Source organism: Salmo trutta, chromosome 25 (genome assembly GCF_901001165.1).
Source record: "Salmo trutta chromosome 25, fSalTru1.1, whole genome shotgun sequence".
Taxonomy (NCBI): Eukaryota; Metazoa; Chordata; class Actinopteri; order Salmoniformes; family Salmonidae; genus Salmo; species Salmo trutta.
The window spans coordinates 16,126,622-16,152,274 of NC_042981.1; the positions used below are offsets into that span (position 1 = coordinate 16,126,622).

A 25,653-nucleotide genomic window follows, 5' to 3' on the forward strand; every position below is an offset into this window, starting at 1 on the left:
AGAGCGAGCGACAGAGAGAGCGAGCGACAGAGAGAGCGAGCGACAGAGAGAGAGCGAGCGACAGAGAGAGCGAGCGACAGAGAGAGCGAGCGACAGAGAGAGCGAGCGACAGAGAGAGAGAAGAGAGAGAGACACCCCAACAGGCAGAGAGAGAGCGAGCGACAGAGAGAGAGAGCGAGCGACAGAGAGCGAGCGAGCGACAGAGAGCGAGCGAGCGACAGAGAGCGAGCGAGCGACAGAGAGCGAGCGAGCGACAGAGAGAGCGAGCGAGCGACAGAGAGAGAGAGCGAGCGACAGAGAGAGAGAGCGAGCGACAGAGAGAGAGAGAGCGAGCGACAGAGAGAGAGAGAGCGAGCGACAGAGAGAGAGAGCGAGCGACAGAGAGAGAGAGCGAGCGACAGAGAGAGAGAGCGAGCGACAGAGAGAGAGAGCGAGCGACAGAGAGAGAGAGCGAGCGACAGAGAGAGAGAGCGAGCGACAGAGAGAGAGAGCGAGCGACAGAGAGAGAGAGCGAGCGACAGAGAGAGAGAGCGAGCGACAGAGAGAGAGAGCGAGCGACAGAGAGACACCCCAACAGGCAGAGAGAGAGAGACACCCCAACAGGCAGAGAGAGAGAGAGAGTGACAGGCAGAGAGAGAGAGAGAGTGACAGGCAGAGAGAGAGAGAGAGAGAGAGAGAGAGAGAGACACCCCAACAGTGTGTGTGTGGGGCTGGGGTCTGTGCATGATGTGACTTACCAGGGCCAGGTACCAGGATGTCCGGTCTGTCCCAGTCTGAATACTGGCCACTTTACCCAGCAGGTTGTCATTTAGCCTCCTCCTGTCCTCACTGTCGTCATCACTGGACGACGACTCCTTGTCATCGTTCGCACTGAGGGGTTGAACAAGGGGACAACGTCGGAACAGAATCTTTCATCTCAGTCAAAAGCTTCTACAGAGCTCTATAGAAGCTCAACACTATCAAACATAAAGGCCTATATTGGAGCCAGTTACAAATGTCATTATACAGTCACATTTTGTTCAACTTGATCATAATTGGTAATGGGAACATGCCCAGGTATCTAACTATGTCGTTGTATACCATGCGTGAGAAAAGGATTCAGAGATCGACTTTTTCCACAGTGTTACGTTAAAGCCTCATTCTAAAATTGGTTTAAAAACATTCTCAATCTACACACAATATCCCATTATAACAAAGCAAAGTTTGCAAATTTTGCAAGTTTATTCAAAATAAACTGAAATTTCACATTAACATAAGTATTTAGACCCTTTACTTTGTTAAATCACCTTTGGCAGCGATTATAGCCTGGATATTTTTGTTGTTATTCTGTCTCTCACTGTTCAAATAAAACTACCATTAAAATTATAGACTGATCATTTCTTTGTCAGTGGGCAAACGTACAAAATCAGCAGGGGATCAAATACTTTCCCCCCCCACTGTATACAGCAGAGCATCTACAGAAGCATGTTTGCGGATTAAAATCTTACTGGGAAATGTAAGCGGTAGTGCAGGTTATGTCATCAAACCGTATCCAAAGAAAGAATACAGTGGTACCATATGGCCCACTGCAGGACAGCATAAAAAAAACACCACTCAAACTTTTGGGGTCATTTTCCCCCATTAGTCCACTGTTGATACAGTTCTAAAATGTTTCACGTCAGCAGTCATGTTTTCAAGATATTGGATGTGCAAGAAGCAAAACGCATCACATGATGTGGCAAGTGACATGTTGCTTCTTGAAAGTCAAATAACTTGAAAACTTGACATAAAATAAACCAAAAGGTTGTTTTTGAGTGGAGTTTTGCTTTAAAAGGTTAACTTAGAAGGGTGGGATTGGGGTAAAGGTTAGGATTAAAATAAAAGAGGTAAAGTGAAAGGGTCAATTTACTGAGCCTGAGATGACCTCCTTCCTCCGCGGTTTCCCTTCTTCCCGATGACGGGGGTGCCAAAGTGCTCCGGGTTGGTCAGGGGCAGTTGGTCCAACGTCTAGATAACAACAGAGATAGAGAGGAAGCGAAAGGACGAATCTTAATCAACGTATCAAAGAGCAACATAACAGAGAGACCAAATGAAATGTCCAAGAAGACAGTCAGACCAGTCCTCTTACCTCGCTCTCAGCAAAATGTCTCTCGCCCTTAAGACACAGAGACGTCCTGCGGAGTGTCTTCTCATCCCCATCGTCAAACACTGGAATACAGTGGGAAGCAGTTCCCTTGTAATGTTTACATTTGATATTTATCCAGAACAACTTACAGGAGCAATTAGGGTTAAGTGCCATGTTCAAGGGCACTTTGACAGAGTTTTCAACAACTCGGCTCAGGGATTTGAACCGGCAACTTTTCGGTTACTGGCCCAACGCTCTTAACCAGTAGGCTACATGCCGCCAAGATAGTGTTTTAAAATAAATACTAACACCAAAGTATACTGCTCCCAAGGCTCATAGACAAACTCAGCAAAAAATAAACGTCCTTTTTCAGGAAGCTGTCTTACAAAGATAATTCGTAAAAATCCAAATTCCAATGCTTGTTTAATGAACCATAAACTATTAATGAACATGCAGCTGTGGAACAGTCGTTAAGACACTAACAGCTTACAGACAGTAGGCAATTAAGGTCACAGTTATTAAAACGTAGGACACTAAAGAGGCCTTTCTACTGACTCTGAAAAACACCAAAAGAAAGATGCCCAGGGTCCCTGCTCATCTGCGTGAACGTGGCATGCAGCAAGGAGGCATGAGGACTGCAGGCAATAAATTGCAATGTCCGTACTGTGAGACGCCTAAGACAGCACTACAGGGAGACAGAACGGACAGCTGATCGTCCTCGCAGTGGCAGACCACGTGTAACAACACCTGCACAGGATCGGTACATCCGAACATCACACCTGCGGGACAGGTACAGGATGGCAACAACAACTGCCCGAGTTACACCAGGAACGCACAATCCCTCCATCAGTGCTCAGACTGTCCACAATAGGCTGAGAGAAGCTAGACAGAGCTTGTAGGCCTGTTGTAAGGCAGGTTCTCACCAGACATCACCGGCAACAACGTCGCCTACAAGCACAAACCCACCGTCGCTGGACCAGACAGGACTGTCAAAAAGTGCTCTTCACTGACGAGTCGCGGTTTTGTCTCACCAGGGGTGATGGTCGGATTCGCGTTTCTCATCAAAGGAACAAGCATTACACCGAGGCCTGTTCTCTGGAGCGGGATTGATTTGGAGGTGGAGGATCCGTCATGGTCTGGGGCGCTGTGTCACAGCATCATCGGACTGAGCTTGTTGTCATTGCAGGCAATCTCAACGCTGTGCGTTACAGGGAAGACATCCTCCTCCCTCATGTGGTACCCTTCCTGCAGGCTCATCCTGACATGACCCTCCAACATGACAATGCCACCAGCCATACTGCTCGTTCTGAGCATGATTTCCTGCAAGACAGGAATGTCAGTGTTCAGCCATGGCCAGCGAAGAGCCCGGATGTCAATCCCATTGAACACGTCTGGGACCTGTTGGATCGGAGGGTGAGGTCTAGGGCCATTCCCCCCCCAGAAAAGTCCAGGAACTTGCAGGTGCCTTGGTGGAAGAGTGGGGTAACATCTCACAGCCAAAACTGGCAAATCTGATGCAGTCCATGAGGAGATGCACTGCAGTACTTAATGCAGCTGGTGGCCACACCAGATACTGACTGTTACTTTTGATTTTGACCCCCCCCCCCCAGATACTGACTGTTACTTTTGATTTTGCCCCCCCCCCTTAGTAATCACTAGGCTTCCTGCTTAGTCACGTCTGTGGAACTTGTTCTGTTTGTGTTTCTCAGTTCTTGAATCTTATGTTTGCACAAATATTTACACGTTAAGTTTGCTGAAAATAAACGCAGTTGACAGTGAGAGGACGTTTCTTTTTTTGTTGCTGAGTTCAGTACCATTGACCAAGTCAGTTATGACAGAATAGTCAAAAAGCAACCAAACAACAAAGACCTATGTAGTCTACCATTATCAGGTGATAACAGGAGCAGGACTTCTTGTAAACTAGTTTAAGTGTTGTTAAATGAACTTACCCACTGTATACCAACTGGCGTCTGTGAGTTTGTTGATGGTTGCCTCACTGCAGATCCCCTCTGCACTCTTCACCTCCACTGTGGAGCCCACCTGCAAAAAGATGCCAGGGAGATGAGACAGACACCTCATATGAGCTGCTCTTACACTCCCATTTTAAACATAACTCAAAATGGCAACAGTAAAAGCTGCAATATGTAACTTTTTGGGCGACCCGACCAAATTCACATAGAAATTAGAGTTGTAGATCTGTTACTCTCATTGAAAGCAAGTCTAAGAAGCGGTAGATCTATTCTATGTGCGTTATTTATATGTTTCCCGTTCTTAAGTTAGTTTTTTTTGTCTTTTTTACTTTCAGTTTTATACACCAGCTCAAAACACGATATTTTCAGTTATGGAAAATATATTTCAGTGGTTTAAGATGATCAAATTATGTCACATGCGCCGAATACAACACGTGTAGACCTTAACGTGAAATGCTTGCTTAGAAGCTCTTAACCAACAATGCAGTTAAAGAAATAATTACCAAATAAACTCAAGTAAAAAATTATAAAAAACACAAGAAAATTACAGGGGGTACCAGTACCGAGTCAATGTGTGGGTTACAGGTTAGAGGTAATTTGTAAAGTGACTATGCATAGATATTAAACAGCGGGTAGCAGCAGTGTAAAAACAAGGGGGGGGGGGGGGGGGGGGGGGGTCAATGTAAATAGTCCGGGTGGCCATTTGATTAATTGTTCAGCAGTCTTATGGCTTGAGGTAGAAGCTGTTAAGCTTGGACCTAGACTTGGCGTTCCGGTACCGCTGCCGTGCGGTAGCAGAGAGAACAGTCTATGACGGGTGACTGGAATATAACTATTTTATGGGCTTCCCTCGGACACCGCCTAGTATATTAGGTCCTCAACGGCAGGAAGCTTGGCCCCAGTGATGTACTGGTTGAGCGTACGGGCCCGCTCCACTACAGCCCATCGAGTTTAATGGGGGCCTGTTCGGCCCTCCTTTTCCTATAGTCCATGATCAGCTCCTTTGTCTTTATCACATTGAGGGATAAGTTGTTGTCCTGGCACCACTGCCAGGTCTCTGACCTCCTCCCTATAGGCTGTCTCATCGTTGTCGGTGATCAAGCCTACCACTGTTGTGTCGACAGCAAACTTGATGGTATTGGAGTCGTGCAAGTACAGGACTGGACTAAGCACGCACCCCGAGGGGCCTGTGTTGAGGATCAGCATGGCAGATGTGTTGTTGCCTACCCTACCACCTTGGGGTGGCCCATCAGAAAGTCCAGGATCCAGTTGCAGAGGTAGGTGTTTAGTTCCAGGGTCCTTAGCTTAGAGATGAGCTTCGTGGGCACTATGGTGTTGAACGCTGAGCTGTGGTCAATGAACAGTATTCTCACAGGTGGGAAATGGCAGTGTAGTAGTGGGTAATAGTTTAAGCCCTGCCACATCTGATGAGTGTCAGAGCCGGTGTAGTAGGATTCAATCTTAGTCTTGTATTGACGCTTTGCCTGTTTGATGGTTCATCTGAGGGAATAGCAGGATTTCTTATAAGCGTCCGGATTAGTCTCCGGCTCTTTGAAAGCGGCAGCTCTAGCCTTTAGCTCGGTGGGGATGTCTGTAATCTATGGATTCTGGTTGGGAGATATATACATACATACATACATACATACATACATACATACATACATACATACATACATACATACACACATACATACATACACACAGTAACTATGGGGAGGACGTTGTCGATGCACTTATTGATGAAGCCGGTGACTGAGGTGGTGTACTCAATGCCATTGGATGAATCCCGGAACATATTCCAGTCTGTGCTAGCAAAACAGTCCTGTAGCGTAGCATCAACATCATCTGACCACTTCCTTATTGAGCGAGTCACTGGTACTTCCTGCTTCAGTTTTTGCTTGTAAGCAGGAGGATAGAATTATGGTCAGATTTGCCAAATGGAGGGCGAGGGAGAGCTCTGTACGTGTCTCTGTGTGTGGAGTAAAGGTGGTCTAGAGTTGTTTTTTGTGCCTCTGGTTGCACATGTGATATGCTGGTAGAAATGAGGTAGAAACGGATTTAAGTTTGCCTGCATTAAAGTCCCCGGCCACTAGGAGCACCGCTTCTGGATGATATTTTATTGTTTGCTTATGGCCTTAGACCGCACTCAACGAGCTGTATTAGTGCCAGCATCGCTTTGCGGCGGTAAAGACTGCTACGAATAATATAGATGAGAACTCTTGGTGCAATCTACAGCTTATGAGGTATTCTACATCAGGCTAGCAAAACCACCAGACTTAATATTAGACATTGCGCACCAGCAGTTGACAAATATACAAGCACGCCCCTCGTTTTACCAGACGTAGGTACACTTTCGTGCCGATGCATGTAGAAGCCAACCAGCTCTATATTATCCTTGTCGTCGTTTAACTACGTCTCAGTGAAACACAAGATATTACAGTTAATGTCCCGTTGGTTGTATAGTCTTAGATCGTCCAGTTTGTTTTCCAATGATTGCATGTTGGTCAATAATACGGAGGGTAGTGGTGATTTACCAATTCGTCTGCAAATTCTTACAAGGCACCCCACCCTCCTCCCCCCTTTTCTCCATCTTATCTTCACGTGGATGATTGAGATTTGGGCCTTGTCTCGACAAAGCAGTACATCCTTCTCGTCAGACATTAAAGAAAAATATTTGTCCAGGTCGAGGTGAGCAAATCGCTGTTCTGATGTCCAGAAGCTCTTTTCGGTCATAAGAGAAGGTAGCAGCAACATTATGTACAGAATGAGTTACAAACAATGCAAAATGTATTTTTTTTCTCCTTTTAAATAGCACAGTTGGTTAGGAGCCCATAAAACGGCAGCCATCCCCTCCGGCACCTATTGGTGCAATGATTCTCTACATAAGGCAAATTATTTGAATTTTAGCAACCAGGAAAATGGTGGAGCGATTTCTGAATATTGCATCTGAAACCAATTCTTCTCTAAAGAAATAAAGTAACATGCCTGGGTAAGGTGAAAGCCCATGACACGTGTTCAAACAGTAAAAAAGGGAACCACACAGGGCAAACAATAGATCATGACAGAAAACTGAGGCCATTTTAAATCTTAAGGCAACTTTGAATGTTTAGCACTCTGGCATTAAAAATCAGAGCACACACACACAACAAAAAAACTGCACTACCATTGATGCTTACAGGTGTTGGAAAAACAGGTGATCAGTGTAATTTGCCAGGGCATTAGTCACATGACCATTGCAGTTAGGCAATATACATGAACTTCACATTGACAATACCTTATCTGTACCGGTTCTATATGCCTGTACCCTGTAAGACATTATGCTGTCACAAGTACAGAACCATTGTTATATCCAACAGATCGGAATCTCAGAATCATGTGACAAACAGATGATTCTGAGAATCAAAAGAACAATGCTGGCCTAATTAAATGTATTGCATATCATGCTGTGGGGAGTTCGGTGATGCCAGTTAGTTCCAACTTACCCTCAACTGTCCTTTCACTTGGTCATCTTGAACAACTTGTGAGGTAGTGTCTCCTTTGAGCATCACCTAGGGAGAGAAAAGGGAAACAAAAGGAATTCAGTCAAGGTGAAATAATCTAGTTGAGTAACAGAAAACTTTCCTCTTCCTGACTAGCCACAAAATATATGACAAATTACATTTTATTTGACCAGTCAGTTACCAAGGACCCTATAGACAAACCTCACATGCCAACGCTGGAAGGCACAGTTGTACAAACAGAGGTTTCCAGCTGCAGATGGTTTAAGATCTGATACAATAGTAGGCATGTGCTTCTAGTACTACCAGGGAATGGTGCATAATAGCCTTCACCCATCTTTCTATGTGGAGAAAGTTCAAATGGGGCTTCCTACCTCGTCCCATGAACACTAGACCAATGAAATAATCAATCAAGGGTACTCTGACCTTGTTGTGACAATCATAATGGAAGAGCAGAAGCAAAGAAGAACAGTGGAGAATACAGGTGGTCAGGTCACAATGCTGCTACCTGGTGATTGGTGTGGGATCACTTGATCTCAAAACAATAACCATCATCAGCCCTGACCTATAGGCAGGTTCACCAGTTCAGTGGCACCCACATTTTCACAATGGTGTTTTAAGGAATAATAATAAAAGCCCATATGAACCAAAATTCCTAGCCCTATCGGTTGTTTGAAAAAATACAAAACCAGATTCATTAGGCCCTAGTCTATGGATTTCACATGATTGGGCAGGGGTCTAGCCATGGGTGGGCCTTGGAGGGCATAGGCTCATCCAATCAGAATGAGTTTCCCCCCACAAAAGGGCTTTATTACAGACAAATACTCCTCAGATGATCCCGCAGGTGAAGAAGAAGCTGGATGTGGAGGTTCTGGCCTGGCATGGTTACACATGGTCTGCGGTTGTGAGACCGGTTGGACATACTGCAAAATTATCTAAAATGACTTTGGGGGAAGCTTATGGTAGAGAAATGAACATTCAATTCTCTGGCAACAGCTCTGGTGGAGATACCTGCAGTCAGCATGCCGATAGCACGCTCCCACAAAACGTCACATCTGAAGCATTGTGTGGTGATAACTGCTAATTTTAAAGTGGCCTTTTATTGTCCCCAGCACAGATTTCATGGATTTTTAATTGCAGCTCAAGAAACAAGGGACAAACACTGTTCAGTGTATTTAATGTGAAACTTGTTTACCCAACGTTAAAGCCAACACTCTAACCAATGCAGTCATGATGACTGACTATCACCAGCGTTTGTTATGATATGACTAAATGAACTATTTTCAGAGTGTCTAGTTGGGACTGCGTAGGTCACAGATTAGCCCAGGGGTCTCCAACATGTAGATCGAACTACCAGTAGCTCGCAGCCCAACTATGAGTAGCTCGCCAATCAATTCTCTAAGTACATGCATTGGTAACACTATATATATATGGATAGTCCATCTGTAGATGCTTTACCTACTATCTGTAACATTTCAACTAATCTACTAACCCTAAACTTAGCAAGCAGTTGATTAGCAACAGATAGTATGATCATGTGTAGAGCATCTACAGATGGAAAATCCGGACTATCCAAATAAAAGTTGACGCATACAGTCAACCATAAAGCTCGGCCACTGTCAAATCAAAGACACGTCGACATTATCCCACCCCTGGTTAGCCACTGTTGGCTTAAAAAGCCAAACGTAACACAATATATGCCAATTAATTCCCAGCAAAATTGCCGTCCGTCTGTTTGGTGCGCACATTTGTCCATCACTCTGTATGTATAGCAAGTTAGCGATGCTAATGATAACAGTCTTGTTGGTAGACAAAGACTTTCCCAAAAAAAACTCTCAAATGCAAATTAGGCTTACCTGACATTACTAGATCATGATTATTTGTATAAATTGAGTGGCAATTGTTTTGCAAACTCTGCCATGACATGTTGTGCAGCAGTAGGCTAGACCGACACATTCCTTTCTTGCTCGATGCACAGATGAAGGGGAATTACACTCAAATCACAAATGCGTTGTTTTTTTCCATACCTAAAAAAAAAAAGAAAAATATAAAAAAATATAAAAAAATAAAGGTATTTCCATGTGATTCAAGCATTGACATGACTCAGAACATAATTTGTTGTTGTTTCTCTATGAATAATTATAATATTGAAAGTAAAAAATATTTTAAAAAGTCAAGAAGAAAATAAAAGAGAATTCAGGAAAATACTAAATATGATTTTACGGGGCCCCCTTAGTTGTTTACTAACCATTATTTGACCAGTTATATTGACAGAAAACACATCTCTTGTACACCAAGGATCCGGGGAAGAGTCACAGGGTAGAGAAAAACGTACCTATTTGAAAGCTATATATAAAAATAAAAAAAGTATGCTAGAAAAAGGTTGAAGACCCCTGGATTAGCATAATGCTTTCTGAAACAAACTGAGCAGCTGTTCATAGAACAAGCTCTACGTGAAAGATGTCACTGGCATACACTAACATTTAGATGGGGGGGGGGGGGGGGGGGTCCCTTTGCAGCAAAACTGTGACCGAAACTGGACAATACTTGGCCTATACACACACACACACACCATATCCTTGTAAGATTTGGACATCGCCATTTGGACCCTTTCACATTACTCCCTTGTTTGATTAGAATATTGTCTGTGTCCCAAATGGCACCCTCTTCTCTATACAGTGCAATACTTTTGACCCCAGCCCCATTCCGTTTACAGTAGTGCACTATAAGGAGAATGGGGTGTCATTTGAGACGGAGCCATTGTTGTGCCGTGCTCTTACCTTAACCTTCACGGTACGTTTAACAGTCTTGATTTTTGCCTCACAGAAGGCACCTCTGTATTTGGCGCTGACCTCCGTCCCCACGGTCAGGTAGGCAGGCTCATCCGCTGCCTGTGAGAAAAACAGACACCCCTGTAACATTTATCATTGTACTTTCTTAGAAAGAAAACACAGACCATGTTTGGCCACTATTGAAAGAGATGTCCAGGAAGCATGATGCCACAAACATTGCATTAGAGGTTTTTCAACTAAATAACATTTGTTGTCTTGTTCAGGAAGAGGTGGGCAATGCTGTCTGAAAATTGTCATATACGGTGAAGCCTACATGAAAACCTTGACATTGAAATATACAGTACAAGTCAAAAGTTGACACCTACTACTTCAAGGGTGTTTATTTTTTACTAAATTCTACGCTGTAGAATAATAAATAAGACAAACTATTAAACAACACATATGGAATCATGTGGTAACAATAAAAGTGTTAGTCAAAATTTATTTTATATTTGAGATTCTTCAAAGTAGCCACACTTTGCACAATCTTGGCACTCTCAACCAGCTTCATGAGGTAATCACCTGGAATGCATTTCAATGAACAGGTGTGCCTTGTTAAAAGTTCATTTGTGGAATTTTTTTCCTCAATGCGTTTGAGCCAGTTGTGGTGTGACAAGGTAGGGGTGGTATACAGAAGATATATGGACTTGGGGTTTTACCACATAGGGCTTATGGCAAGATCAGCTCAAATAAGCTAAAAGAAACGACAGTCCATCATTTAGGTCAGTGAATCCAGAACATTTCAAGAACTTTGAAAGTTTCTTCAAGTACAGTCGCAAAAACCATCAAGCGCTATGATGAAACTGGCTCTCATGAGGACCACTACACCTCAGATTGCAGCCCAAATAAATGCTTCACACAATGAGTTCAAATAACAGACAACATCAACTGTTCAGAGGAGACTGCGTGAATCAGACCTTCATGGTCAAATTGCTGAAAAGAAACCACTACTAAAGGTCACCAATAAGAAGAGACTCGCTTGGGCCAAGAAACACAAGCAATGGACATTAGACCGGTGTAAATCTGTCCTTTGGTCTGATGAGTCCAAATTTGATATTTTTGGTTCCAACCGCCGTGTCTTTGTGAGATACAGAGTAGGTTAACGGATGATCTCTGCATGTGTGGTTCCCACCACCGTGAAGCATGGAGGAGGTGGTGTGATGGTGCTTTGCTGGTGACAATATGATTTATTTAGAATTCAAGGCACATTTAACCAGCATGGCTACCACAGTATTCTGCAGCGATACACCATCCCATCTGGTTTGCACTTAGTGGGACTATTATTTGTTTTTCAACAGGACAATGACCCAACACACCTCCAGGCAGCGTAAGAGGTATTTGATCAAGATGGAGAGCGATGGAGTGCTGCTTCAGATGACCTGGCCTCAACCCAATGGAGGTGGTTTGGGATGAGTTGGACTGCAGAGTGAAGGAAAAGCAGCCAACGAGAGCACAGCATGTGGGAACTCCTTCAAGACTGTTGGAAAAGCATTCCAGGTGAAGCTTTGAGCGAATGCCAAGAGTGTGCAAAGCTGTCATCAAGGCAAAGTGTGGCTACTTCGAAGATTTAAAATAACAGATTTTGATTTGTTTAACACCTTTGGTTACTACATGATTCCATGTGTTATTTCATAGTTTTGATGTCTTCACTATTATTCTACAATGTAGAAAATAGTAAAAAATAAAGAAAAACCCTTGAATGAGTTGGTGTGTCCAAACTTTTGACTGGTACTGTATGTGACACTGACACCTTCAAACTGTCATATATTGTTGCCAACCATATAGACAGTTGTCCCCCAGTCTCTTTGCAAGCCAAGTGAAAGAGGCGTCGGCTTCACTGCTGATTTCAACTGAGGTTAGCCAAGTGACTTACCTTCATCGTAGAGGCTATTTGAGGGAGTCCAGCTCGATTGGTTTTGATTGCTGTAAAACAAGATAGGAATTGCAGATGAATAAAGTTGTCAAAATAGTCGTGATTTGGAATAAATCAATTTTAGTCGAAAAATAGTAAATATGCTAACAGGCTAACGACGAACTAGCCTGCTACTTCTAACGCATTCTTTTCGAGCTCGATGCAGCCCCCTCCCTCCAGACTCACAAAAATGTGTGGCTACTGGCTATCTAGTTTAACTGTATGCTCATGCTGATTGTTAACAGACAAAAAAAACGTCAAAAGCTTTTAAAAAGAATATTGTCAAGAGAATTACAGCCCAGCGTTGGCATACTACAAGGACGTTGCACATAGACAACAGACAGAATAGTGCGTGTTCCTTCCCGCTTTGCTCGCAATCTGACTGTGTCACGTCGCCATCATAGCTCGCCGTGCTGCACCATGTCAGGCTGGGAGCTCATTCCTAACTGCTTGTTAAATACAGAGGAGCTGGCTACAAAAGGTGTACCAGTCTCTTAGACAATATGTTTTAGTAGAAACAGAGATTATAAATATTGTGGTTAAAGTAAGTAACGACAGAAGATTTCCCTCAACTCGAGAGCTAAATTTAGCTAGTTAGCTAACTTAAACATGCTAGCTAGCCAACGTTAACAGTTTCTCGATATGGCGATTTAAAGCGCCTTGCTAGTCATTGAGTTAGCCAGCTAGTTCAAGCAGAACATTTCAAACGGTGGTTCTCATTTGGATATACGAGAGGCAGCCAGGTAGGTTTGTTCGACGATAAAACAACAAAGTATCAGGACAATCATTATTTATTATCCAGTTTCACAAAAGGCGCATACATTTCTTCACTGCAAAAACAAGCCGACTGGTCACTGGCATTCAATTCTTTACCAGCCTAATTTTACAGGACAAAATACGAAATTTAGCGAAGTCTCGTCCGATAACTAACGAAACGGGTGTCACGTTGATCTAAATAGCGTGAACTGTTAAACGTTTGTAATTCATTAGAGGGGGATATTTTGTTTTATACTTACATGCAACGACACGACTTGCTAGCCAGATTTGCAAAGCAATACACGAATAACAAGCTGTTGAGCTGAAGCTGGGTCTCTCAAAATCCGATTGGCTGGCCTGACAGCGGTGGTCGAATCGTAGAAATATGATTGGTCAACACTTTCTTCAAATTCTACAGGACATACCTTCCCTGTATTTATGGTTGGTAGAGATGGAAATAGGCGCTTTGAGAGAAAATGTGCTATTGGTCCTCTCATACTTGGCTTCTTTTACAAGAATAACACCCCAACATGGAAATATGATTGGCTTTTATTATCTCAATCCAAGCCTTTCACTGGTTAGAAATATTTTACACTGGACCGCCTATTTTCGACACTGGCTTCCTTGTCACTCCAAGGTGGGAAATATACTATATGTGAACTGAAAACACAAGTAATTGCTACTCACTCGTTAGCTGGTGCTAGCGGTAACTCGTATTTGAATTTCTGAGTTACTAGCTTTGTAGTCATTTGCAGGGGAGAGGATGCGAGTTACGAGTTAAATATAAAGTATCGATTTGTGTTAAGTTGAGGCCAATTGCGCCTCGTTCGTGTTTGTAGGACGTCAGAGCAGGCAAGTTGGTTACGTAACCTGAAGGAAGCATGTGCAGGTAAAAGCCAGTGAAACGATTGCTGTCAAATCTTGCTTACTACTTACTAAGGCCAGACAATGAACACATATAGCCGTGTTGAGGGGTGTAACTGAACACTGGCTACTCTTCTGGCTGAGTATCCTGACATGTGAAATTCCAAGCCTAAATCTACTAGGTTGACATCAGCGCCACTACAAGATAATCTGTCCCAGGCAGGCATAAGGACATGTCTTTATCAAATGTACAGATGAGGAGCTAATCAATCCCTCAGATTCAAGACACTGGTCAACATTGCTCAATCTAATATTTATATTTCTTAATTGCGTTATTTTACTTTTAGATGTGTATTGTTACATACTACTGCACTGTTGGAGCTAGGAACACAAGTATTTAGTTACACATATTTAGCAGATGTTGTGGGTTTATGTGACCAATAAAAGTTGATTTAAATTGTATCCAAGCAGGGACAGAACCAGATGAGGCTGGCATGGAGAGGCAATGTGAGGAGGAGAGGCATGGAGTTGGAGGTCCATCTGTAAGGTCAATGTGGAGACTTTTGCCCTTCGGGTCACTGTGACTCATGTCATACCTGAAACATATCACACTGTGCACTGAAATAGAGTCTTGGTCTTCTTCCACAACTGGCACCACCAGAAGGATCAAGTGACCGTCCTTGAGATATGTGCTAAATACACACAATTACAAAGTGAAATGACAGAGGCAAACCCTTGACAGCATTTACAGTGTCTCACAAAAAAAAGGCCAAAGATGCTTTTAGTGTAAACAGTGCTTATCTTCAACTTTTATTTCAAGACTGAAATCCATCAAACCCAAAAGGAAAGAAATGACATGAATGGTCCATTAATTACAAAACAACTTGTGTGTCTCTTGGAGAGCCGTCCTGTCAGTAGGTATGTGACGGGTGGAGAAACCACAGAAATGAGTTTACATGTTGTCTTCATCAGAGTCATCTTCCTCCTCCAAGGAATCCTATGGTGGAAGCATAAGGCATTGCGAATCAGACACCAGCAAGACAGATAACGGAAGTGGTTCAGTGAACCATTCTCACGTGATGGGTAACCTTGCCTGGGACCTGAAGACTTGAGTTGGCTCCCTGGGCTAAAGCTTGGGCTTTAGCTCAGCAAGCTAACTCAGTCGTGTGGCGCACAGGAGACTCGAGTTGAAACCACAGACGTATTTTTGGCTAGAATACAGTAGGTCACAGAAATGCCATGGAAAATAAAAATGAATGACTGGTAGTCGTGGTACATACCTTAGCGTACTTCTCTGCCTCCTCCCTGATGTCTTTTGGAACCAGCTCATGTTTTCCATTTGTCACTGGCGAAGGGACATGAAGGTCATAAGTTATACTGCTCAGTTCAAGCAGAACATCAGCTGCGATCAATGACTATACCAGGCAATAGCTAGTCAAAACTGGTGAGGGTTGAGTATCTAACAGAATCATAACCCCTTATTGCACATGCTTGCCATACATCACTTTTATTTTATTTAACTAGGCAAGTCGGTTAAGAAAAAAAATCTTATTTACAATGACGGCCTACCCCTAATCCGGACAACGCCCTATGGGACTCCCAATCACGGACAGTTGTGATACAGCCTGGAACCGAACCAGGGTCTGTAGTGATGCCTCTAGCACGGAGATGCAGTGCCTTAGACCGCCGCGCCACTCGGGAGCCCCATAGGGTGGCACACAATTGGCCCAGCGTCGTTAGGGTTTGACCGGAGTAGACCGTCATTATAAATAAGAATTTGTTCTTAACTGACTTGCCAAGTTATGAGCTGGGTTAACTGTCAGATTTCAAATGTGTGACACTGCTCACAACCAGAGACAAGTTTGTTACAAAAACGCTATGGCTGCTAACCTGGTACACTAGTGGTGGCTTAGATCAGGGTACAAAACTCTGCCTTTGTTACATACAGATGTACAAAGGGAGACAAGACCACACTTAAAAATACATGTGTATAAGGGAAAGTGGCATTACCTTCTCCAACCCAGCTTAGTTCCAACTCAAACGATTTGTCTTTCACTTCATCATGTACAATGTAGATTCTACAAAACATCCAACAGTACATGTTAGTAGCAACTTAATATGCAGTGCCTTGATTGGCTATTCATGAGAATGAATAACAGTGTGGGTTTGTGTTCCTTTAATAAAACAAACAAAAACACTTACATTTTGGCCACCTCTTTTACCAACTCCCTGCAGGTCATGTCTTTCATCTGTTGATAGCAATAGCATACAAAATCAAAGTCAAACAATTAAGCAAGATCTTCCCTTGTCTTAAGAAACTTGGCTCAAGTAATGTTCTTACCTGAAGCTTTTCAATTTCTGTCTTGGCGGCTTGCTTGGCTTTTCCAATAGCACATCCCCAGTAACCCTTGATAAAACAAAATAATGAATAAGTGGTCATCTAATATTTTAACAGCATTGCCTAATGTTACAAATTTCAGGTCATAATTTAAGGTTGAATGATAAGATATACAAAATCTATGTTGGCAATCAATCAACATTCCCAATCAAACAAACATTGCATAGGTTCAAAAACCATTAAAAAAAAGAAAAGGGCCATTTTCCATGACCCTGGTTAAAACTAGTCCAGGACTAAAACACATGCTCAAGGTAAAATCAGAGAATGCCTCATTCCTGGATGAGTCTTAATCTGTGTTCGGGAAGCCGTCCCTAAACGTGTGGTGTGAAAACAGTAAATGAATGACAGACAGGATAAACCCCCCAAAAATAACTCACATATGAGATTCCAGAGGGGTCAACCATGTACAACTGAGGACCATCATCTTGATCGTAAGAGCCCAAAATGAAGCTACATCCAAACGGCCGCACCGCACTGTATAACGTGTAGGCATGGACGTACATGGCCACCCTCTCTGAGAGATGCTGTAAAGAGAGATTATACAGTTGAAGTCAGAAGTTTACATACACCTTAGCCAAATACATTTAAACTCAGTTTCACAATTCTTGACATTTACTCCTAGTAAAGGTTCCCTGTCTTAGGTCAGTTAGGATCACCACATTATTTTAAGAATGTGAAATGTCAGAATAATAGTAGAGAGAATGATTTATTTAATCTTTTATTTATTTCATCACATTCCCAGTGGGTCAGAAGTTTACATATACTCAATTAGTATTTGGTAGCATTGCCTTTAAATTGTTTAACTTGGGTCAAACGTTCCGGGTAGCCTTCCACAACAAGTTGGGTGAATTTTGTCCCATTCCTCATGACAGAGCTGACCGAGTCAGGTTTGTAGGCCTCCATGCCCGCACATGCTATTTCAGTTCTGCCCACATATTTTCTATAGGATTGAGGTCAGGGCTTTGTGATGGCCACTCCAATACCATGACTTTGTTGTCCTTAAGCTATTTTGCCACAACTTTGGAAGTATACTTGGGGTCACTGTCCATTTGGAAGACCCATTTGCGACCAAGCTTTAACTTCCCGACTGAGGTCTTGAGATGTTGCTTCAATATATCCACATAATTTTCCTCCCTCATGATGCCATCTATTTTGAGAAGTGCACCAGTCCCTCCAGCAGCAAAGCACCCCCACAACATGATGCTGTCACCCCCGTGCTTCACGGTTGGGATGGTGTTCTTCAGCTTGCAAGCCTCCCCCTTTTTCCTCCAAACATTACAATGGTCATTATGGCCAAACAGTTCTGTTTTTGTTTCATCAGACCAGAGGACATTTCTCCAAAAAGTACAATATTTGTCCCCATATGCAGTTGCAAACCGTAGTCTGGCTTTTTTATAGCGGTTTTAGAGCAGTGGCTTCTTCTTTGCTGAGTGGCCTTTCAGGTTATGTCAACATAGGACTCGTATTACTGTGGAAATAGATACCTGTGTACCTGTTTCCTCCAGCATCTTCACAAGGTCCTTTGCTGTTGTTCTGGGATTGATTTGCACTTTTCGCACCAAAGTACGTTCATCTCTAGGAGACAGAATGTGTCTCCTTTCTGAGCGGTATGACGGCTGTGTGGTCCCATGGTGTTTATACTTGTGTACTATTGTTTGTACAGATGACCGTGGTACCTTCAGGCGTTTGGAAATTGCACCCCAGGATGAACCAGACTTGTGGATGTCTACAATTTATTTTCTGAGGACTTGGCTGATTTCTTTTGATTTTCCCATGATGTCAAGGAAAGAGGCACTGAGTTTGAAGGTAGGCCTTGAAATACATCCACAGGTACACCTCCAATTGACTCAAATGATGTCAATTAGCCTATCAGAAGCTTTTAAAGCCATGACATCATTTTCTGGAATTTTCCAAGTTGTTTGATGGCACAGTCAACTTAGTGTATGTAAACTTCTGACCCACTGGAATTGTGATATGTGTGATAAGTGAAATAATCTGTCTGTAAACAATTGTTGGAAAAATGACTTGTGTCATGCACAAAGTAGATGTCCTAACCGACTTGCCAAAACTATAGTTTGTTAACAAGAAATTTGTGGAATGGTTGAAAAACTAGTTTTAATGACTCCAACCTAAGTGTATGTAAACGTCCGACTTCACCTGCATGTATTTTATCTCAAATCAAGGAATATGTCAATTGTCCATAGGACTTGGGGACAAGGCAAAGCAATTCAGAATATTTTGACAGAACATGTTAATACAGTCACAGTTAAATCAGGTGCGGTAGTACTGTAACGGAACAGACCAAATATGTGGAACGGACAGGGTACACAAGGAGGAGTCTGAGAGAAAACACTGACCAAGAGCATCATAGTTCTTTTTACCTTCAGTGGGATGTTGTGTCCATAGTTGGATCTGAAGTTGGAGGCCTCCTCTCTGGCCACCTCAGACAGGGATCGAGCATCAGCCAGTAGTCCAGCCACTGCCTATCGGTAAGAAAGTTAAAGGTAGATTCAGCAATGCACAAAGTAAACAGCAGAGTTGGGACGACATTGCAAATACTCTGAGTGTTACGGCCAAGATCCACTAACTAGCGATGGTTTGCCCAGCCACGCTAGCTTCGTCCAGAATGGCTCGCCATGTTGGTGCTAGCAAGCCGACAGCATGCTAGGTATCAACAGCCAATCCAGTAGGGTCTGGAAGCTATAGTGAGCTAGCTAGCTAACCAGCAACTTTAACTATGTATTTGAAATAAACAGCATATAAAGTACAATGGGTAAATCTCTTGATGTTTAATAAACATTTTCTGACGAAATAGCTTACATTTTAATCCTTTGATTGTAAGATGGGGGGTTTTTCTCCGCGTGGTTGCGTGCGCATCAGTTTTGTTGGTAAACACAACACGTATATACTGGGCATGTGGTCTGTGGATGAATACATACCATCCCTACGTGACGGTCGACATTGAAGATACGCTTGTTTGAGCCTTGTTCGTAAAGTTTGGAGAGAACCAATTTCTCGACACCGAACACAACCCCATCCTTGCATCGGATCCCAATTGCTGTACTGTAAGGAGAAAGAACAAAAACCAACAAATTGAGACGCTTGAGTACAAAAAAGTGATTTGTGCATATTCCTGTCACTTTCCATCATGTGGGTACTGCATTCAAAAAACACATTAAAAGATGGAAAGATCACATACCTGCTGTTTTCTACTGCCTTCATGGCATATTCCACCTGGAACACCCTTCCATCAGGGGAAAAGGTGGAGGCAGACAAGTCATACTAGAAAGGGAGATTTGTGTGTTATACTTTGATGACCACAGCTGTTGATATAACATACATGTTTCATTGACAGGAACTCCCAGGCTTCAAACTTTTACATCAATCTCACCAATACTCATTGGTGTCACTTTTCACAGTAATGGCTAGCAAAATCATGGAAGTAACTTTTAGATACACAATAGAGGAATCCCCTTTGAAAGGCTCCGTGCAATCTAGGCTCCTTGGGACATCCATACATTGAAATGTAAAAAGATTAAGGTTAGGGACGTCCCAAAGATACCGGATAGCACCGAGCCATTTGAAAGTGCAGGTGTGAGTGTCAATCTTGCTAATTAAAAGATTCCAACATTGTCTAACTTGTAAATATCATGTGATATCAAACATTTGTTGATAGATAGGAGAGCTACCGATATCCAACACCATATCAGTTGAATTGGTTTCAATTTAGCTTAGCCAGCATTGCTACTGTAGCAAACTAGCCTGTGTTGCAAGTGACTCAGCACAGCAGGCATGACAACATGGCTTAGTATCAAACAGTAGTACTGCAAGGCAAAAACAGCTAGGTAAGAGTACCCAGTGTAAAATGTACTTCACCACTATATACGATTATAGATCTTACATGAATGACGTGATTAAATGTATTATTAGCTAGTTATCTACTAAAACCTAAAACTAGCACAGAGCAGTCACAGCTAGCTAGTTAGCAAGTTGGCTAACTTTGTTGCTAGCCTGGCTAAGATGAGCCGAGGCTAACAAGTACCAAACATTTTATTTGTTAGCATAAAAAATATATAAAGAAAAAGTATCTTATCAAACTTACCCCAGTTCCAATTGAACTCATTCTGGTAAAAAAAACTCTTCAAAATCCTTTATAACAACTCTGTCTGATGTGTTTCAGCACATCCCAGTCACTCTCCAACCAACAAAATGGCTTTATGTTCAACGCAACAGCAGCCGCATTGAACATGCTTCAATATCGCCACCTACTGTGGTGGAGTGTAATATCATAACGGTAAACATTTAAATAAAGTGCACTGCACACTCGTCAGAAACTGAATGTTAAATATTTAATATCTACAGCAAGAATGTGTACATCAGGCGTACTAATAAAAAAATATATATGCTGGTAAACACAGTTCAGCAATTTACTATCATTCCTGGCTACATTTCCACCTGCAAATTGCCGTAATTAATCAGCACTAGAAAGTTCCCCCCTACCATTTGTGACTTTACCTAAATATTCATGTATTTAATTATAAAAGTCCTCTTTTCTCAACCTTCGTGGGAGAAGTATCTGGATTGAGGTTTATGAACGATTTAGTTTAGCTAATCATCGACTGCTCCCTGGTGGACAAAAGATGATCAACACCATAATTCCAAATGGACTCGCTTACTAGTTGCTTGAAGAATTCATGAGTTAACCCTGTCTCTGGTTACATTTATGATTCTGTGCTAAGTGCTTCCAAAAGGTAACGCTATATTGTCATGTGAAAATAAACGGTATATGGTTAAATGTCTACGCTACTTTAGCTTTGCTCGCTAACATTATTTACCTAACATTAGCAAGGTTGACCCTCACGGCTGAGAAAGCAGCGGATTCATTTTACGATATTTGTGCACATGGGAGAATGTTTTTGGATTCGAAATCCACACTAACTACATGTTAGGATTTGGCTATAGCTTCCATGTTAACTGTTTGACATGCACTACATGACCAAAAGTATGTGGACACCTGCTAATCAAATCTCATTCCACAACCAGGGGCATTAATATCGAGTTGGTCACCCCCTTTGCTCCTGTAACAGCCTCCACTCTTCTGGGAAGGATTTCCACTAGATGTTGGAACATTGCTGCAGGGACTTGCTTCCATCCAGCCACAAGAGCATTAGTGAGGTCGGGCACTGATTTGGGGCAATTAGGCCTGGCTCTCAGTCGACATTCAAATTAATCTCAAAGGTGTTCGATGGGGTTGAGGTCAGGGCTTTGTGCAGGCCAGTCAAGTTCTTCCACACCGATCTCGACAAACCATTTCTATATGGACCTCACTTTGTGCAGAGGCATTGTCATGATGAAACAGGAGAGGGCCTTCCCCAAACTGTTGCCACAAAGTTAGAAGCACATAATCGTCTAGAATGTCAGTGTATGCTGTAGCGTTAAGATTTCCCTTCACTGGAACTAAGGGGCCTAGCCCGAACCATGGAAAATAGCCAAGACCATTATTCCTCCTCCACCAAACTTTACATTTGACACTATGCATTGGGGCAGGTAGTGTTCTCCTGCCATCCGCCAAACCCAGATTCGTCCGTCGGCCTGCCAGATGGTGAAGCGTGATTCATCACTCCAGAGAATGCGTTTCCACTGCTCCAGAGTCCAATAGCGGTCCACCACTCCAGCCGATGCTCGGTATTGTACAATAGAGGTCGACCGACTAATCGGAATGGCCGATTTCAAGATTTCATAACAACGGAAATCGGTATTTTTGGACGCCGATTTGGCCTAATTTTTTTATTTTAATTTTTTTACACCTTTATTTAACTAGGCAAGTCAGTTAAGAACACATTCTTATTTTCAATGACGGCCTAGGAACGGTGGGTTAGCTGCCTTGTTCAGGGGCAGAACGACAGATTTTTACCTTGTCAGCTCGGGGATTCAATCTTGCAACCTTACGGTTAACTAGTCCAACGATCTAACCACCTGCTTTACATTGCACTCCACGAGGAGCCTGCCTGTTACGCGAATGCAGTAAGAAGCCAAGGTAAGTTGCTAGCTAGCATTAAACTTATCTTATAAAAAACAATCAATCATAATCACTAGTTAACTACACATGGTTGATGATATTACTAGTTTATCTAGCCTGTCCTGCGTTACATATAATCGCTTTGTGTACCTAACCATAAACATCAATGCCTTTCTTAAAATCAATACACAAGTATATATTTTTAAACCTGCATATTTAGTTAATATTGCCTGCTAACATGAATTTCTTTTAACTAGGGAAAATGTGTCACTTCTCTTGCAACAGAGTCAGGGTATATGCAGCAGTTTGGTCCGCCTGGCTCGTTGCGAACTGTGAAGACTATTTCTTCCTAACAAAGACAGCCGACTTCGCCAAACGGGGGATGATTTAACAAAAGCGCATTTGCGAAAAAAAGTACAATCGTTGCACGACTGTACCTAACCATAAACATCAATGCCTTTCTTAAAATCAATACACAGAAGTATATATATATTTTTATACCTGCATATTTAGCTAAAAAAAATCCAGGTTAGCAGGCAATATTAACCAGGTGAAATTGTGTCACTTCTCTTGCGTTCATTGCACGCAGATTCAGGGTATATGCAACAGTTTGGGCCGCCTGGCTCGTTGCGAACTAATTTGCCAGAATTTTACGTAATTATGACATAACATTGAAGGTTGTGCAATGTAACAGGAATATTTAGACTTGGGGATGCCACCCGATAGATAAAATACGGAACGGTTCCGTAATTCACTGAAAGGAAAAACTTTTTGTTTTCGAGATGATGATAGTTTCCGGATTCAACCATATTAATGACCTAAGGCTCGTATTTGTGTGATTATTATAATTAAGTCTATGATTTGATAGAGCAGTCTGACTGAGCGGTGGTAGGCAGCAGCAGGTTTGTAAGCATTCATTCAAACAGCACTTTTGTGCGTTTTGCCAGCAGCTCTTCGCTGTGCTTCAAGCATTGCGCTGTTCAAGCCTATCAACTCCCAAGATTAGGCTGGTGTAACCGATGTGAAATGGCTAGCTAGTTAGCAGGGTGCGCGCTAATAGTGTTTCAAACGTCACTCGCTCTGAGACTTGGAGTAGTTGTTCCCCTTGCTCTGCATGGGTAACGCTGCTTTGAGGGTGGCTGTTGTCGATGTGTTCCTGGTTCGAGCCCAGGTAGGAGCGAGGAGAGGGATGGAAGCTATACTGTTACACTGGCAATACTAAAGTGCCTATAAGAACATCCAATAGTCAAAGGTATATGAAATACAAATGGTAGAGAGAGAAATAGTCCTATAATAACTACAACCTAAAACTTCTTACCTGGGAATATTGAAGACTCATGTTAAAAGGAACCACCAGCTTTCATATGTTCTCATGTTCTGAGCAAGGCACTTAAACGTTAGCTTTCTTACATGGCACATATTGCACTTTTACTTTCTTCTCCAACACTTTGTTTTTGCATTATTTAAACCAAATTGAACATGTTTCATTATTTATTTGAGGCTAAATTGATTTTATTGATGTATTATATTTAAAATAAGTGTTCATTCAGTATTGTTGTAATTGTCATTATTACAAATAATTATAATTATAATTATTTTTTTATTTTTTTAATTTATTTTTGAAATCGGCCGATCTAATCGGTATCGGCTTTTTTTGGTCCTCCAATAATTGGTGTCGGCGTTGAAAAATCATACATGGTGATCTTAGGCATGTGTCCGGTTTCTCGGCCATGGAAACCCATTTCACAAAGTTCACGACAAACAGTTCTTGTGCTGACGTTGCTTCCAGAGGCAGTTTGGAACATGGTAGTGAGTGTTGCAACTGAATCCACTAGGGGTGTCCACACACTTTTGTATATATAGTATATTTTAGGTATGCCATAACAATATTATGTCTATATACAGTTCATTCGCAAAGTATTCAGACCCCTTTACTTTTTCCACATTTTGTTACGTTACAGCCTTATTCTAAAATGGACTTAAAAAAAATCTAATCAATCTAAACATAATACCCCATAATGACAAAGCAAAAACAGGTTTAGAAATGTTTGCAAATGTATTAAAAGTAAAAAAACATACCTTATTTACATAAGTATTCAGACCCTTTTGTATGAGACTCGAAATTGAGCTCAGGTGCATCGTGTTTCCATGGATCATCCTTGAGATGTATCTGCAACATTATTTATTAAATTTATTTCACCTTTATTTAACCAGGTAGGCCAGTTGAGAACAAGTTCTCATTTACAACTGCGACCTGGCCAAGATAAAGCAAAGCAGTGCGACAAAAACAACAACACAGAGTTAAACACAAACAAATGTACAGTCAATAACACTAAATAATAGAAAAATCTATATACAGTGTGTGCAAATGTAGAAGAGTAGGAAGGTAGGCAATAAATAGGCCCTAGAGGCGAAAATAATTACAATTTAGCATTAATACTGGAGTGATATATGTGCAAGTAGAGATACTTGGGTGCAAAAGAGTAAGAGGGTAAGTAATAATATGGGGATGAGGTAGTCGGGTGGGCTATTTACAGATTGGCTGTGTACAGGTACAGAGATTGGTAAACTGATGCTTAAAGTTAGAGAAGGAGATATAAGTCTCCAGCTTCAGTGACTTTTGCAATTCGTTCCAGTCATTGGCAGCAGAGAACTGGAAGGAAGGCGGCCAAAGGAAGTGTTGGCTTTGGGGATGACCAGTGCAATATACCTGCTGGAGCGTGTGCTACGGGTGGGTGTTGCTATGGTGACCAGTGAGCTGAGATAAGGCGGAGCTTTACCTAGCAAAGACTTATAGATGACCTGGAGCCAGTGGGTTTGGCGACACATATGTAGTGAGGGCCAGCCAATGAGAGCATACAGGTCACAGTGGTGTGTAGTATATGGGGCTTTTGTGACAAAACGGATGGCACTGTGATAGACTACATCCAACTTGCTGAGTAGAGTGTTGGGGGCAATTTTGTAAATGACATCGCCGAAGTCAAGGATCGGTAGGATAGTCAGTTTTACGAGGTTATGTTTGGCGGCATGAGTGAAGGAGGCTTTGTTGTGAAATAGGAAGCCGATTCTAGATTTAATTTTGGATTGAAGATGCTTAATGTGAGTCTGGAAGGAGAGTTTACAGTCTAACCAGACACCTAGGTATTTGTAGTCGTCCACATATTCTAGGTCAGAACCGTCCACAGTAGTGATGCTAGTCGGGCGGGAGAGTGCAGGCAGCAATCGGTTGAAGAGCATGCACTTAGTTTTACTAGCATTTAACCTGTTTAGGATAGGGGGCAGTATTTTCACGCCCGGATAAA

At 42.3% G+C, this 25,653-nt stretch overlaps 2 protein-coding genes and 1 long non-coding RNA gene across 7 annotated transcripts in view; 1 reads left to right on the forward strand and 2 right to left on the reverse strand.

Annotated features, from left to right (window-relative positions):
• The window catches only part of LOC115162072 (AT-rich interactive domain-containing protein 4A), a 55,595-nt gene extending 42,214 nt beyond the window's left edge, over window positions 1–13,381 (reverse strand). For 3 of the 5 annotated variants that reach the window (XM_029713021.1, XM_029713018.1, XM_029713020.1), the window contains exons 1-7: window positions 12,276–12,325; window positions 10,352–10,462; window positions 7,557–7,622; window positions 4,054–4,144; window positions 2,108–2,187; window positions 1,889–1,986; window positions 738–870 (exon numbers count right to left, since the gene is read on the reverse strand). In XM_029713021.1, coding sequence (XP_029568881.1) covers window positions 738–870; window positions 1,889–1,986; window positions 2,108–2,187; window positions 4,054–4,144; window positions 7,557–7,622; window positions 10,352–10,462; window positions 12,276–12,281 — 585 coding nt within the window. In that variant the 5' untranslated portion in view covers window positions 12,282–12,325. Of the gene's footprint in view, window positions 1–737; window positions 871–1,888; window positions 1,987–2,107; window positions 2,188–4,053; window positions 4,145–7,556; window positions 7,623–10,351; window positions 10,463–12,275; window positions 12,326–13,330 lie in introns of those variants that run through there. The other 2 variants (XM_029713022.1, XM_029713019.1) reach the window with 2 other exon arrangements.
• A 321-nt stretch (window positions 13,382–13,702) lies between these two features.
• LOC115162091 (uncharacterized) lies at window positions 13,703–15,211 on the forward strand. The gene is made up of 2 exons (XR_003869484.1): window positions 13,703–13,959; window positions 14,403–15,211. It is a non-coding gene; the product is annotated as an uncharacterized LOC115162091 (long non-coding RNA).
• On the reverse strand, window positions 14,719–20,576 carry LOC115162086 (proteasome subunit alpha type-3). Its single transcript, XM_029713047.1, has 10 exons — window positions 20,435–20,576; window positions 19,532–19,614; window positions 19,272–19,395; window positions 18,714–18,815; window positions 16,710–16,856; window positions 16,276–16,341; window positions 16,137–16,183; window positions 15,945–16,012; window positions 15,215–15,279; window positions 14,719–14,931 (listed from the first exon to the last, which is right to left on the reverse strand). Exons 1-10 carry the CDS (start codon window positions 20,453–20,455, stop codon window positions 14,887–14,889), a joined length of 768 nt encoding a protein of 255 aa, XP_029568907.1. The 5' UTR covers window positions 20,456–20,576; the 3' UTR covers window positions 14,719–14,886.
• Window positions 20,577–25,653: the final 5,077 nt, after the last annotated feature.